Genomic DNA, 14,881 nt, shown 5'->3' on the forward strand with positions numbered 1-14,881 from the left:
GAAAAAAAATCTAAGAAATTTAATTGTTTATTTTTATTAATACCACCTTCATAGATTAGCCCGCTGAATATATCTACCATTTAAAACATTAGATAAGTAAAAGTGTTATTTACTCCTTTTTTAACCCGCAAGCACATGTGGGAATGACACAAGAATTCAAGCATTCCATGAGGGCTCCCATAGGATACATATTTTATAAACTGACCTCAGTCGTTTGATCGATATCGATGACGGTGTTAATATAGACATAAAGGTGCGGGCTCAAGGGGCATTTTGCTGTGTATATAAGAATTCGCTTTCGCTTCTATCACAAGCGATCTGTGTTCTTCAAGTGTGAAAACTATTCTCCGAATATTTGAAAACATTTCTTAGAAATGATTGTTTGGATTTTTCTCTCAGCTGCTGTGTTTTCACAAGCATTGGGACTTAAGTATACGGACTGCGGTAAGGATTTTAAATAATTAAATTTTTAGTTATTGTCAAATTAAAAAAAAAGTTGAGGTAGCATTAAGTCATTGAAATAGGTTATTTTTCTTTCTATCAAAATATCTGCTGAACAGAAGATTTTGAACTACCAGTATAGCATTTTCCGTGGGATGAGAAAATTAAATCTGTTTCCTTTGTCATCTGTTGGGGTAGGAATCAACTGTCAGTTTGCCTTATAGAATTTTAGGTAATATTCAAAATTTATCGTTAATTGCGACACGAACTGAGCATGGGACTAACTTAGGCGTTGAGCCGTTTTAGAATTCTCCAAAGCAATTTTTGGCGTTTGTTAGAACTCTTTTAGAACAATACTTTTTACTTTTCATAGTTACTATAGTTATTACTTATATCCTCATCTCTTATATAATGTTCGAAGCTCGTTCTTCTAACAAGTTTAACAATATTTCCGCTTTAGGTTTCTGAGACACATATTTTGTCGTAAAAGCTCTTTCTAGAAGAGAAAAAATAACTCCAGTTTTCAGAGAGAGTTCTTATACTTTTAATCAGAGTATCACTTTTAATCAGAGTAATCAGAGTTCTTATACTTTTATTAGAGTTCTTATACTTTTAATCAGGGAATCTAAGGAACCAGGATATTCGTTTGTTTTTTTTGTTTCGTTTTGATCCTCATTATCAGTTCGGATTTCAGCTCCTAATTTCCAGTTCTGTACTGCATCTTTCCAATTTAATTTGTTCTAACTGTAATATTTTAGCTTCTTCAGATTTACGATGCTCTACTATAGAATTACCCAATTCTATGATCAAATCTGGATCAGATTTAAAAGCTTCGCTACTTTTCATCGCTATATTTATTTAAATCAGCAACAGTTAGCTTTTCACTTGATTATATATTATGTTCTAAAGCAAGTAGCTTTCAATATGCCTTAAGTGGACTCAATCAACATAGTTATATTCTTAATAAAATACCAAAAGGCAACAATAAATTAGAAATTATTCTAAAAATACTCCTAAAATAGTACATAAATAATATAAATTGCTCTCAAAGCTGTTAGCAGTATCTGAATAATAAAATGGCACTTTGAAATCGAAACTGCCGACTTACTCGTTACTTGTAGGTGACTTTTAGTTAATTCATAGATCTCTTGACGGACCAACATTATGTACACATGGACTGTAATTATCCTTTAAATTTATTTTCATTAGATTTACACAGTTCATGACCACTCGCAGCTATGAATTCTCTGAAACTTAGCACATACATTCTCACGTAACAAAATTAAAAATTTTAATTGAATTAACTTTGTTCAATGCCATATCTTTTAATTTTTTAAGCAATTTTCCAAAGAATGCGAAAATTCAAAAGTTAGAAAGGGAGTATAAACTAAATCAATTGTATTTCAGCTGAAGGTTTGTCAGCTAATGTCTGAGAGAATTATCATTGATTATTCGCAGATTAGGCCTGGATTTGAGGCCAACAGCATGGACTGAGTGTGACTGCCTTTATTGGTGCAATCAGATAATGGCAGCGTTGATAGTATTACAACTTACCGAAAGAATTGAACTTTTAAATGACCAATAAATATTAAGGGGACTCATACACCTTAAAACCCATAAGATGTTCGAATAGGTGACTGTTGCAAGAATTGGGATAACTTATTTATTTTAAAAGCAATTACTACCAACTTTTTACAGCTGATTACATAATATAGCTGCTTTCTGAAATAAGAATCAGAAAGTTTGTGTTACCACACATATTTTTATAATTTAATCCGCTTTATGACAACATTTTCCGTCATGTTTCCAACTTGCGCGCACGGTTTAAAACATTCTGTTTCAGAATTTAATTCTATATTTAATATATAGATTTTATAACATTTAGAAACTACTGTGAACCTAAAATTCTAAAAATTTCACGTTAAATTTTTATTTTATTTTGAGTTGAGTTTATAAAATGCACTTTATTAAAAAAATTTGTAATGTTTTCGACCATAAAATTTTTCAATATTAAAATATTCATCAGATTGTTGGTTCAGTTAGAAAATCGTGCCGATATAAAGAATTCCATCAAATTTCAAGTATGTACCGTTAGCCATTTTTAAAATATCATGCGCGCAAGGTGGAAACATGGCGAAATATTTTGTCACAAAGAGGATTCATTTACAAAAGTATTTGTGGCAACACAAACTTTCTGGTTACTAGTTTCCAAAGCAGCTATATTATGTAGTTAGCTGTAAAATGTTGGAAGTAATTTCTTTTAAAATAAATAAAATATTCGAATTCTTGCAACGGTCACATATTCCAAGATCATGAGGGGTTTATGGTGTATGAGTCCCCTTAAATTAGCTCTTTATCAAAAATTCAAGTTTAAATTAATGTCCATTTTCCTATCTCCAAGAATATTACTTTAAACTAAAGTGGGCGGTAAGTTCGAATTCTTTAATTCTTCATCTATTATAAATGAATAGCAATTACAGATATAGATTTACTTATTTGATTATTTTCTCTTTATGTAGGCCATTTAAAACTTAAAGGAAAAGTAATATAAAAATAGGCTTTAAAATTCAGCTCATGAATATACCTGAATTGCAATAATATCTGATTGTAACAAAAGTTTTCCGCCAAAAAACATTCTTAATAAAGTTAGAAAAAAAATTGAAAGCAGTACCTTTAGTGCAAGTAGTAATCATCACCCAAATATGTGATTTTCTACTAACATTTTGGTGGTTTTTCAAAGTCTTCGGCACAGAAAATTGGTGGCCTGCCTCTAGTCCAAAAGCAGATCAACCTCATTTCGGACGTCCTGTGCAGAATGGAAGATAGCACCACCAAGATGTAGCTGCAGGCGTGAAAAAGGATTTCGGGAGCTATATGGTGGATGTGGCAAAAGATCCCATTCGAGTCCTTACAGAGTCCACTAGTGAATGCAGAGTCATGTGGACTTGCATTATCTTGATGGAAAATTACCCTTTTGCTCTGGAACTCAGTTCGCTGTTTTTCCTTGATAGCAACGTCAACACGGACTAGCATCTCACTGTGGACCTTGCTGTCAAGAGTTTTTACCTTTTTCCAGGTACTCTTTGTGGTACTTTTGTGATAATACCATGGTAATTCTACCAGATACAAAGCATGATCTTTTTGCTAGTCAAACTGCGCTTTGCGACGGTACCGACGGGTTCATCATGGGCAAACTCTTCTCGGCCTGTATTGTTGAAGTAAATCCACCTTTCATCACAAGTGACGATCAGGTCACATTCTTCAGCTGACTTCTTGCAACAGAACTGGAAGTAAATGATGATTCTAATGTAATCTGGTAGCGTGATATTTGCATTTCAGACACCTTGTACTTAATGATAACGATATTTGTTTACGAATTTCACGAAACAGTGTTCTAAAGCCAGTCTCTTCCTTTCAAATGCCAAAAATGTTTGAAAAAATATGATTAAACACGCCAATGCGAACTATTTGCGCAGACGATATTTGGAGGTGGTGGGAAACTTTCGTTAAAACCCGATACTTTACGCACACGTACAACGTATTTATTGTTAATGTTTTACAGGTTTCAAGTTTCAGAGGAAGCATAATTAAAATAAGGGACGGAATAAACATCTGAATTCATACTTTTTTATCAGCAGTTGAATTAATTGTGTTAATTGAAAATCATTTCTTGTTTTAAAAGTTTAAATTGAATAACATTAAATGCGCCTTTACAAGGAGATACTACTGAAGAAAAATGTCTTGGAAGAATACAGGAATTTTTAACGAATTTTCTAAGTATTATTTGATTAATTACTGCACCTTAAGTTTTAATGAATCGATTCAATTTGTTTCACAGCAGAGTGCGAAGCAAACTTTCTTTCGCCATTTTTTATAAAGCTTTATGTAAAATTTAGAGATTGTAATTGAAGAAGAGGGATCCATTCTACCTCTCTCGAAATGCACAGTAAAACCAATGTCAAAATGAGGCTGATTTTTGTCTCATTTTAATTATTGATTAAGTTCCCTTGATTAAATTGCAAAATTAATTTAGGTATCACAGCAGTTTCATACAGCAGAAAATGCTTTTTTTATATGCATAAATTCAGAAATAGCGTACAGATTGAGAAAATTAGATCCTGCTTGTTAAAAAGCTGAGTTGATCGCATAATATTATGACACTCTATTTATGTACTGCATATATCTAATTAAAAACCCACGAAATATTTTACAGCTTTCAAGCCCGGACTAAATGTCTATAAACATTATTACTATAATCATTAATTTTTTTTTATTCTTATTTCTGAAAATTACGGAAATCTGTTAATATCTTTACTATATAATTACTCTTTATCTGTACCTCATCAAGCAATTTTTGCGCTTGTTTCAGAAAATATATTTCCTTCTACATTTTAATTAGTAAAAGGATTTGAATAACAATTCTATACGGCAGTTTTCGATTATTAACACATCTATGGTTTCACTGCAATTAAAAATATCAAAACTGGGTTGAGGTTTCTTTGAATATAATTTAAATAGGAAAAAAATTTGTAAAACCTATATCTAATTTAATCAGTTAACAACAAATTTCTGTAATTCCATGAAGAGCCATTTGCAAAGAGGAGCGGTAAAATCGCTGATCACAGGTAATTGGGTCCGGAGTTCGAAACCCCGTAGAGCGGGCTGGATGCATGGGCGCATTCGTGGTTTTTCCCATGTGTAACCTGTATACGAGCCAGTTTTCCTTAGAAAGCCCTCCATGAAGGCATCAATCCCCATAGACAAATAGCCTTCGAGTGCTTTGTCATAATCAAATGAACCACAGTAAACCAACCCTTAAAATCATGTTTCGATATTCAGGTTAGGCGAATTCTGCTTCTTAAAATCAATTTCTGAGTTAGAAAAATTTTAGCACTACCCCCTTTTTTATTCAATTTCATTTTGGGTAAAGCCAATTCATTAAATTAGAAAAGAACGTAGGCTACATTATAGAATGCAGTAAATATCTCTAAATATTGTTATAAGAGTCAATCCAAATAACAATAAAACTTCAATTTTTTTTTTTCAGGTTCCAAATCCGGGAAGATACTTGATGTTCAATTGACTGGATGTGAAGAAACTGATATTTGCGAGCTTAAACGTGGAGAAACTTACACATATCAAATTCAGTTCGAATCTTGTAAGTTTACTAGTTTTCTTAATGTATTTAAGTATCAAAATCATCCCAATTTTATTTTCTTGCCTACTTTTATTATCGGGAATGTGTGTAAAAGTATTTTGAATTTTGTGTGCTTATAAATTTGCATATATTTATCTTGAAATTAATATTTAACTTATATGCATGTATGCTCATAGCTTTGAGTATATACCTATTTTATTTTGTTTCAATTTTTCAAATTATATATATATATATGCTGAAAATTTGTGATTAATTTCAATGCGAAGGAAGATACCACCTTCGGTAATTTCCCACCCTAGGTAGTATGTTTGCAAAATACGCATTCCCAACTTTGGAGACTTGTATATGTATAATATATCCAAAATTTTGGTTTAACCAAATATTATTATTTACACATATTTAGCCAAAAATAATATCGAAACTATATAATACATCCAAAATTTTGTTTTTACATGTTTTCAAAAGTCTCCCAACCACATATAAAGAATTATAGGAATAATCCAGGAATACCCTTTTCATCAGATAAAACTAAACCACACCTCCGCAAGGCCTGACATTGCATAATTTCACTGCGAATTTTTCAGTACTCATTACTGTGGCATCATGTACTTTGAAATTAAATTTAAAGAATTTGTTCTTGCTCATTAGCACGCATTTGGTGATATTTTCAGTATATTTACATTTTCGTTTTTCTTTTGACTGTAAGTCTAAGGAAAAGAAAATAGCACATTATCACTCTTTATCTATTAGGAGAAGAGACCATATACTTTATGAAAATAAAATGAAATTTCTTGAGGTGCATCTGGTTGAAGTTCTCCGGAAGAAAGTGGTTTTAGGTAATTTCTGAATCTGTTGGAAATTTTTGACTGTAGGTATAAGCTTAGCGTATGCTATTCACCTAATCGTAAATTAGAACATTTAAATATTCCCAGGCAAGAGAGAGTATGGGACGCAACATCCTCTTATAAATGAGTACCTTGTTATCTAGTGGTCAAGTTAGATTTAGACATTTGAAATTTATCCATTGCGTTTTTCTGTGGATCAATCATAGTCACTGTTGATCTGAACTAACGTCTAGATGTTTTACCTGCTTGGTTCAGGGAATAGTTTTGTTATACATGACAATATGCCCATGTATTTTCTTCCAGATGAAGATGATATTCGCAAATTTCTCTACATTGATCTGGATTTTCCACGCAGTTAGGCAGAACTCTTGCGCATGTAAATGATCAAGTGATCTTGTAGTTGTGAAACAACTGAGTTAATCGATGCATTTTAGTGTGAGAATGGCTGTGTTATCAGCGATCAGTGCGAATAGTGTTGTGTGCATGTGAGATATCTTTTGCATAAATAAAGTGAGTGCCAGGATAGATCTTGGTGGAAGGCGTGCAAGGATTGGTAGGCTAGTAGAGTATATATTAGTTAAGCGAATGATAACTTGTCTATCTGTGTCGTGCCTGTCTCAGAATTTCAAATGAATTTTTAGTCGAAATGACTTCAAAAAATTTCTGCTGTAGCCTTTCGCGGGGAGGGGGGACTCCTAAAACACTGACTGTTAAGAACATTATTAGTATTATCATCATTTTGACGTTTGCCTAAGCAATGATTTTGCAAAGTAGGAAAGGAGGAGCTTGCATTTAAATTAAAAGATTCGCACTTAACTTCACAGCAGAAGAATTTTCTTCTTGCATCCTTCTGTGTCTCTCATAAGGTAATCCGTAATCCGTATGGGCGCGGAACAATCCAGATCGTACGTTTCTATAAGAGTTTTCCATACACAAATTCTCCCAGAAGTAGGAAAGACAATGAAGATGAAAGGATGGCTGAGCAATACACATTTTGCATTGTGTACTGTCAAAGTTTTGTTTTCTTGACATGACTGAATCCATCGAACAGTATGGATGCTCTCTATGAATATCTTTGTCTCATTGCCAAAATATGTCCTCTTTTGAATTCTGTTATATCTTTCATTTATGCTCTATAATTTTCAATATTTGAAGCCAGTATCTCTAGAAATGCTGAAAATTCAAACTCTACTCTCCGCTGTTGTTGATAAAATTCAAAATCATTCAGGGCTTCCAACCGGAAGTGTTCGCGCTGGCTTGAAATTTAGAGAACTGAATCCCTTAAGGATTTCAGTTGCATTGCCCAGCCGCTTTACATGCTAGTGATGATGAAACGAGCGCAATAATTTCTAAAAATAAACCATGATTTGCCTGTTATTTCTTATTTCAGTACGAGCTTATGGAGTCTTAAAAACTCTCCTTAGGATCCTTCTGGCCAACGCTGAAAAAAGGCAAGTGCTCGCCATTCGCTAAAACAAATTCGATACTAGGATAAGTGGGACTTATTACATCTGGAAAATATATATATGTAAGGAAATAACTTATTGTAATTATCCATTGTAATTATTGTATCTATCCATCCAACTGCAAAGTACCCGTGTAAAGTATATCTGAGACAATATTGTCTGCAATGCAAATTATGCACCATTAATATATGACAGTGTATTATGAATGCTGCTTGCTGCAATGTAAACTAATTCCCGAGCATGGTGTTAGCGTGCCCGGTCAGGGTACACTTCTATAGATGGTTAGTGCAGTGGGGCGATACCAGTTTTGCCCATGGCGGTGTTTTGGTGCCTCCTGTACTTCTTTCTGTCTGTCTGTCTGTCTATATATGTAAGGTATAACAAAATATAGCTGCTTTAAAAAAATAATTGGCGACCTCAAAATTAACATTCTAGATTTGGTGATTTCCCACTGAAGTCATCTGTTCGCTCAAATTCGAGAATCTTCTATGTTATGTAACAACGTCAAATAAACCAATCACAGACTAGCTCTACTTATACCTCAGACTTGGTATAAATACTCTTGGCACAATAACTACGTCATTCTTCTGCCTAGCTCTACATTGCTAGTATCTTCCCACTTCGCTTCTCTAAAATGCCTGCTACTTAATTTTAAGAAACCAATATACATAGAAATTTATCAGATTTCATTATGACTGAATCATAGAAATGTATCGGCTTTTATTACGATTGGATAAATATCTACTGAGGTGATTTCATATGCGTGGAAATAAAGACTGGAAAGTCTTCAATTCATGTTTTGTTATCTTCATCTGTAAGCCCTCACCATAAGTCACAACGACTTCTTCTTCTATGCTTCAAAAATATTACATGTACATACGTTTAAAACCACCGAAGAAGGGAGGGATAATCATTCATAATCTCTATATATCAGCTGGCTACATGATAATTTATATATTTTATTCTAGACATTAAAACATTACGAGTATTACAAGAATCCTAGTTATAACAGCAGTATAAGTTCTTAAACTTTTGTACAGTAATAGAGAAAAAAACCCACGCTATATATTTCTTCATTTCGTATAATTTGTTCTTTTAGTGACAGACAGTGAAAGCGCAAAAACTGTTGTACATGGAATCGTGAATGGAATATCCATGCCCTTCCCTGTGCAAAATCCAAATGCTTGCGAGAATGGAAACCTTGACTGTCCTTTGGAAACTGGCAAGTCATATACCTATTTGAACGAAGTGGAAGTTCGAAAGAGCTATCCCTCAGTAAGTGCTTAATATTTATTGGAATTCTTTGGCATTTAAAATAAATTCTTTAATGAAAAAACTATTGCACTGAAGCTGAGGAAGGTATAAGATGATGATAATTTTAACAATTAAACATTGATTACTTCTGAAATATCAAAAATACATTACGAAAATATTCTTTATTTAAATATTTTTTAAATTATTAATTAACGAAATTAATATAATTGAGTAGCATAATTTTGCTGATAGGTTTTATGGTTCCAGCTGGCAGTTAAGAAATCAGAAATCGTTCATGCTATTTTCAAACGGTATTATAAGAACTTGCATGTCTAAATAACCGATGCACCCGAAACATAATTTATCACCCAAATGAAACATTTTGAATTTAAATTCTATATGTTGGAAGATTAGGTATTTACCCTACTGGAATGAATTCAGTTCAACTATTTAGAAATTAAACAGTATAGTTGATGATATCTTTGATAGACTGTTGGACAGAATATAGTGCAATCACCATTTACTGCCCAAAACCTCTTACGTTTGCCACTACATTACATTTTCTATACAGATGCCGCGAAAATATTTTGAAAATCAGCTAGTTAAAACATAATGTCACAAAATTGTTGTTGCATTGGTAGTTTGCGTTAAGTTAGTTGAATTCCTTTATCTTTTATATCTTTAAAATAAGGAATGCTTTAAAAATGTTTACTTAATTTTATTTTTAAAACAAGTAAGCCTTTTATTTATTTTAAAAATCTTTTAAACAAATATTTATCGAATTTTATCTTGGAGCATCACTAATCTTTCAATTTAAAAATTTATTTATAGTATGAAAGGATTACTGTTAGGGTTACTGTTGTTCGATTCATTAAATAAAACAGGAGATACTCTGAATGGAGGTACTCCCTACCACCTACCAGCATTCCCCGCGAAGCAATAAAATGTCTTTCTTTCCCTTTAGCAAGAATGATGCAAATGTATTCTAGATCTTTTATATACCCATTGTTTGCTGAATAGAATCAGGTTCATATCAAAATGCAAAGATGGGTTAATAAGAAAATAACAATTAAGAAAGCAGGAATGTCTATTGAGTTCATTAGGTGACAAATGAAATTAAGTTAAACCATTTTTTTTTGTATCAATTCTATTAAATGTTTGAACATTTATGATTAATGTTTTTCAAAAATTGATTTAGTTCAGCTCTTGTTGAATTTTAGAAAATGATTATTTAATGAAATTAATGGTAACATAAATTATTTTTAATAATTTGCTGAGGGTTGATAGATTATTTATTAGCCTAATTATGTCAGTAAAATTCTTGTTGTTTTTGTAGAAAGGAACTACAATGAAACCTTGGTTCGCGAACTAATTCATTCCCGAAGATAGTTCGTCACCTGAAATATTTGTAAACCGAGAGTGTTTTTCTCCATAGAAATTAATGCAAAATGAGCTAATTTGTTCCTGGATCCCAAATGACTGCTTAAAAAAGAATACTTTCAATGTAAGCTCGTAACGCAAATACTATGATGGAATTCGTCAAATCTTGCACATACACAATAATAATATTAAGTTTATTACTTTAATTAAGCAGTTATTATGATTTCATTCTTTGCTACAACTTTTTAATTCAACATTACTCACCAGATAACAAATAAGTTAGCGAGTTTTTAAAGTGAAGCTTTTGGATTTTAAGGCGAAGCGTGTTTCTGATTCCGCGTGTGCGCTACCTGTTGGTTTCCTGTCAGCTCTGATAGTTGTAATTATGCGGCTTTGCGTTTTATCGCTGCTGACACTTTCGTTTTGACTCTCCAATAGAGTTACTAAACGAGTTTCTAGCAATTATTTAATTATGTAGTTATTGGCTACTATTCCACGTTTAACTTAAATTTGTCTGCTCTATTTAATTGCATCGCCGCGAGCTGTGGTTGATGTTGCTGCACAAAAGAATGCGGCTATTTTCTAAATTCTGTTTAATTAAAAAGTTATTCAAACCTTCTCACGACCTTTTAGTTACTTCAGACATAGCGATAATTCGCTTTATGTTTGCAAGGGTTTCTAAATACCAGATCAAGTAAAACCCTACAAAAATATATACAGTCAAAAGTCGTTAATCCGGACTCGTCGGGACTTCGGCGATTCCGGATTATCGATTTTTCCGGATTATAGATCATCAGTTTAAATCTCGTAAGCTCGCATGCAGAAATTCTAAAATTAAAAATATGAAACCGTAATTTATAAAATAAAGAACAATTATGATCTAAAGGGTATCAAAATTTACAAAAAAAAAATGCTTAATATTTATTTGTTTACTTTATTAAACATTTCTTTCAATGTAAGTTGTTTAAGTTGCTTCATTTTATGTGATAATACTTTCTCTTTAATTCTATAAACAGACATAATTTCTTGTTCAGTTACAAATTTCCGCTGTTCAAGTCCCGTTAATTGCTGTGCCGAGAATACCGACTAACTTGTCAATCGAAATTTTTTCGTTTTCACTAACCTCTCTGTCACATTCTTCATGTCTTTATCCATTTTTTGCAGCAATTCCACTTTTTGTTTGTTGGACATCGAAACATACTTTCGTTTCGTAGATCCTTTGGAAGTTCCAGCATCGGAAATTCTATTTGACATAATCGAAAGTTCAAGTTTACTTTTATAAAATTGCTCTTACAGTCTGCAAAAAATAATAAGCCGGATCCAATTCGAAGATTAAGGAACAACGCAATCATTAACATTAACTGAAATAGATAATTAGATAATTTTAGCTTACACCGTCCGTTATACATTAATCGCGCAGGCGAAAACGTATTCTGCACTTGCGCACACGCATATGCGCAGTAGTCAAGGTCTTATGAGCACGTGTAAAACGCCTGTGCGCATGTACCAACGCGGCGCATGCGGAGAAAGTTTTTAGCTTTGAGGTCCGGATTATAGATCGTTCCGGATTATGGGTGTCCGAATTAACGACTTTTGACTGTATAAAATATATAACACAATATTAAACATATAAAAAAATACTAAAACTTGAGTTAAATTTTACCGTATCTCTAAGAACGAAAGTTTACGGTGTTAGCAGAAAACGGTGAAGAAGCCAAAGGTGCAAAATGTTACTGCTGAAAGAGAAATCCTATTCCGCAAAAAAATCAAGTAGATGCTTTCTTAATGGATTTGTTTTCCATTTCTCTTTCTGCTTAAACCTCTAACCTCTACTTCAGAATCTCTGGTCCATTTTTCAATGAAAAATTTATTTCTGTACACGTTTCAAAATGTTCCTAAAGCAAAGCATGGTATGATCATTGCAAATGTTTATGCTACAGATTTACCAAAATGATAATGTTCCATGAACCTTTGCACTTTACCCTATTTTACACAAATTTCAAGAACCAAATAACTAAGATTCTTCTTCTTTTCGTCTTCCTGTTAAGGAGTTTTCATCACTGCATTAACTGCATTTTGGAGTATCATTTATTGTGTACTTACTTGTTCGTATCTGGAGATATACTTCGTCATCCATGACATTTTTCGATCGGAAAATTTGTTCATGATCCAAAGTCGTACAGTATATTAAAATCTCAAAGAAATGTACAGATTATATTTGATATTAAAGTTCTGCCTTTATTTGTATTTCCAGCCCATCTATTAATAGACTTATTTTCATTATGTATCGCTGAAATAAAGTTTTGTGTTACCTTTTGCTAATGAAATTTCATGACATTATTGGTTCTTCTGCAGAATCTATACCAGAAAGATAGCTGATCTACTACATGATTTTTAAATTAATCTGAAGGTTTATACTGACACGTTATATAATCACGACATATATAGACAAATCTAACAATCAGCTGTTTCTTCTCCAATACTCAGCACACAGTTATATGGCGTAACATGGTGTTAACAAGTTGCATCGTTCTTCAGGGAGAGCTGTCCACAAATTGCGCAGTGAAGGCCAAAGCTGGTCTGAAATAGATGAGGCTGAATTTATAAATCATATGCTGGTTTCTCTTGCGTTTCATAAATGCTGCAGGGGTTCGTATAAAGAAACTATGCAATTTATGATGTTAACTTTAGTGGACTTTTCATACATCCAGCGACCCAGATTCAAGAATCGTGCCATATTGCATGGTTTTCCTGGAACACTCCATCTTCAGAATGCCTGAGCTATAAAATATGCAGTCTTTGAGGATGTTTCCGTAGTACCTATCTGTCTCCAGTCTCTTTTAAATGGGATGAAAAAGTTCTTTGCTAGACGAGATGAACAAGCCCTGTACCATCGAAGGGCTATCTTTTGGCTGAGAATGCCTTTAAATAGGACAGAAGTATGGTTAGTGGAACTTAATTTCACAACCTAAAGCACCTACAGAGGATTGTCAACCAGATATGTAAGATCATGCTATCCGACTCCGCTGTTTTGTAATCCAATTCCAATGGTTTTGAGTACATTTCAATTGTTATGTTCTCTAATGATGTGTAAGCTGTAGAACATGAGAGATTTAGGTTATCATTTTCAATGGATTACAACGGACATTCCTTTTAGAAATATTTGGCTTTTGGCCCACTTTCAGATTTGCAGTGATTTAATGTAATTTATTTCTTCTAGTTGTAATTATTTTATATAACAACGACATTTTTAAACTGCAATTTGCGAACATAAAAGTTTCAACTGTATGACAAACTTTAGAAAGTATGTCTCTGTGTTATTCCATATGTATATCTGCAATCAGGTTTTTGTCTTTCTAAAGACATTTGTTGAATTAATTTTGTCTTTGGAATAATTTTTTTCTACATTTTGTCACTTCCCCCCCCAAAAAAAAATAGTTGAGAGGATTTGTATGTACTCTAGACACTTAAAATAAACGTATGCAATATCAGCAAAAGATAATAGTCAGTTTTTAATTTAAAACTTTGATATCATAGTTAAAAGTAATCCATGCTTAAATATTTTTTCTGTATATTTATATATGCATTTAAAAATAATTCCTTTCATATTAATGAAAAAATATTCTAAATAACGAAAAGGAAATACATATTTTAATTGCGACTGTCATACGCTTTAGTATTTCAGAATCTTTCTTATTGATTTTCTGACTGTATGACTGTATATTAGCTAGTAAGATTTACAAAGTGTGACATTCATTAGGTGATATTTCAACAATATTCAATTAAATATTCAATAACTTTTTCAGGTGCGCGCTGATGTAAAGTACGAAATTAAGGATGAGAACAAAGAAAATCTTGCCTGCGTTATCTTCCCAGTGAAAGTTGTTTAATTCATGCATTAAAAAGCTTACTTTACTATGAAAATCTGAAAAATTTTCAGCAATTCTAAGTCAACACAAGTTGTGAAATAAACGTTCTTGTATTCAAATTGTATGTTTCTTATTGAAAACATTTCTTGAACATTCAATCAGTCCTTATTACTTCGTAATAAAAATGCTCATTCTGTAATAGCAATTGAGAAAAACGCAATACACAATATATTAAAAATATTTGATTGAAATATTTTAATTGAAAACATTTTAAGTCATCATATTACTTCGATCTCCTATAAAAAAATCAAACGTTTCAGTACTTTCTTTTTCTTTTAAACAGATAAAGCTTAAAATGAAAAACATGAAAAAAAAAAAAAAAAACTTAGAATTATTTTAGGTAAAATGTAAAATAATTTCTAGTAAAATGATACAGAAATATTTTATTTTTAGAAGTTTACTTTATTA

General features: G+C 32.3%; 1 protein-coding gene across 1 annotated transcript; it reads left to right on the top strand.

The window, feature by feature from the left end:
• The first annotated feature begins 288 nt into the window (after positions 1-288).
• Positions 289-14,532, top strand: LOC118204616 (NPC intracellular cholesterol transporter 2-like). The gene is made up of 4 exons (XM_035376925.2): positions 289-444; positions 5,489-5,599; positions 9,010-9,185; positions 14,351-14,532. The coding sequence occupies exons 1-4, from the start codon at positions 375-377 to the stop codon at positions 14,432-14,434; spliced, it is 441 nt and encodes a 146-aa protein (XP_035232816.1). The 5' UTR covers positions 289-374; the 3' UTR covers positions 14,435-14,532.
• Positions 14,533-14,881: the final 349 nt, after the last annotated feature.

This window comes from Stegodyphus dumicola, chromosome 6, assembly GCF_044657685.1.
Source record: "Stegodyphus dumicola isolate Sdum_Otavi_A_Nest chromosome 6, ASM4465768v1".
NCBI lineage: Eukaryota > Metazoa > Arthropoda > Arachnida > Araneae > Eresidae > Stegodyphus > Stegodyphus dumicola.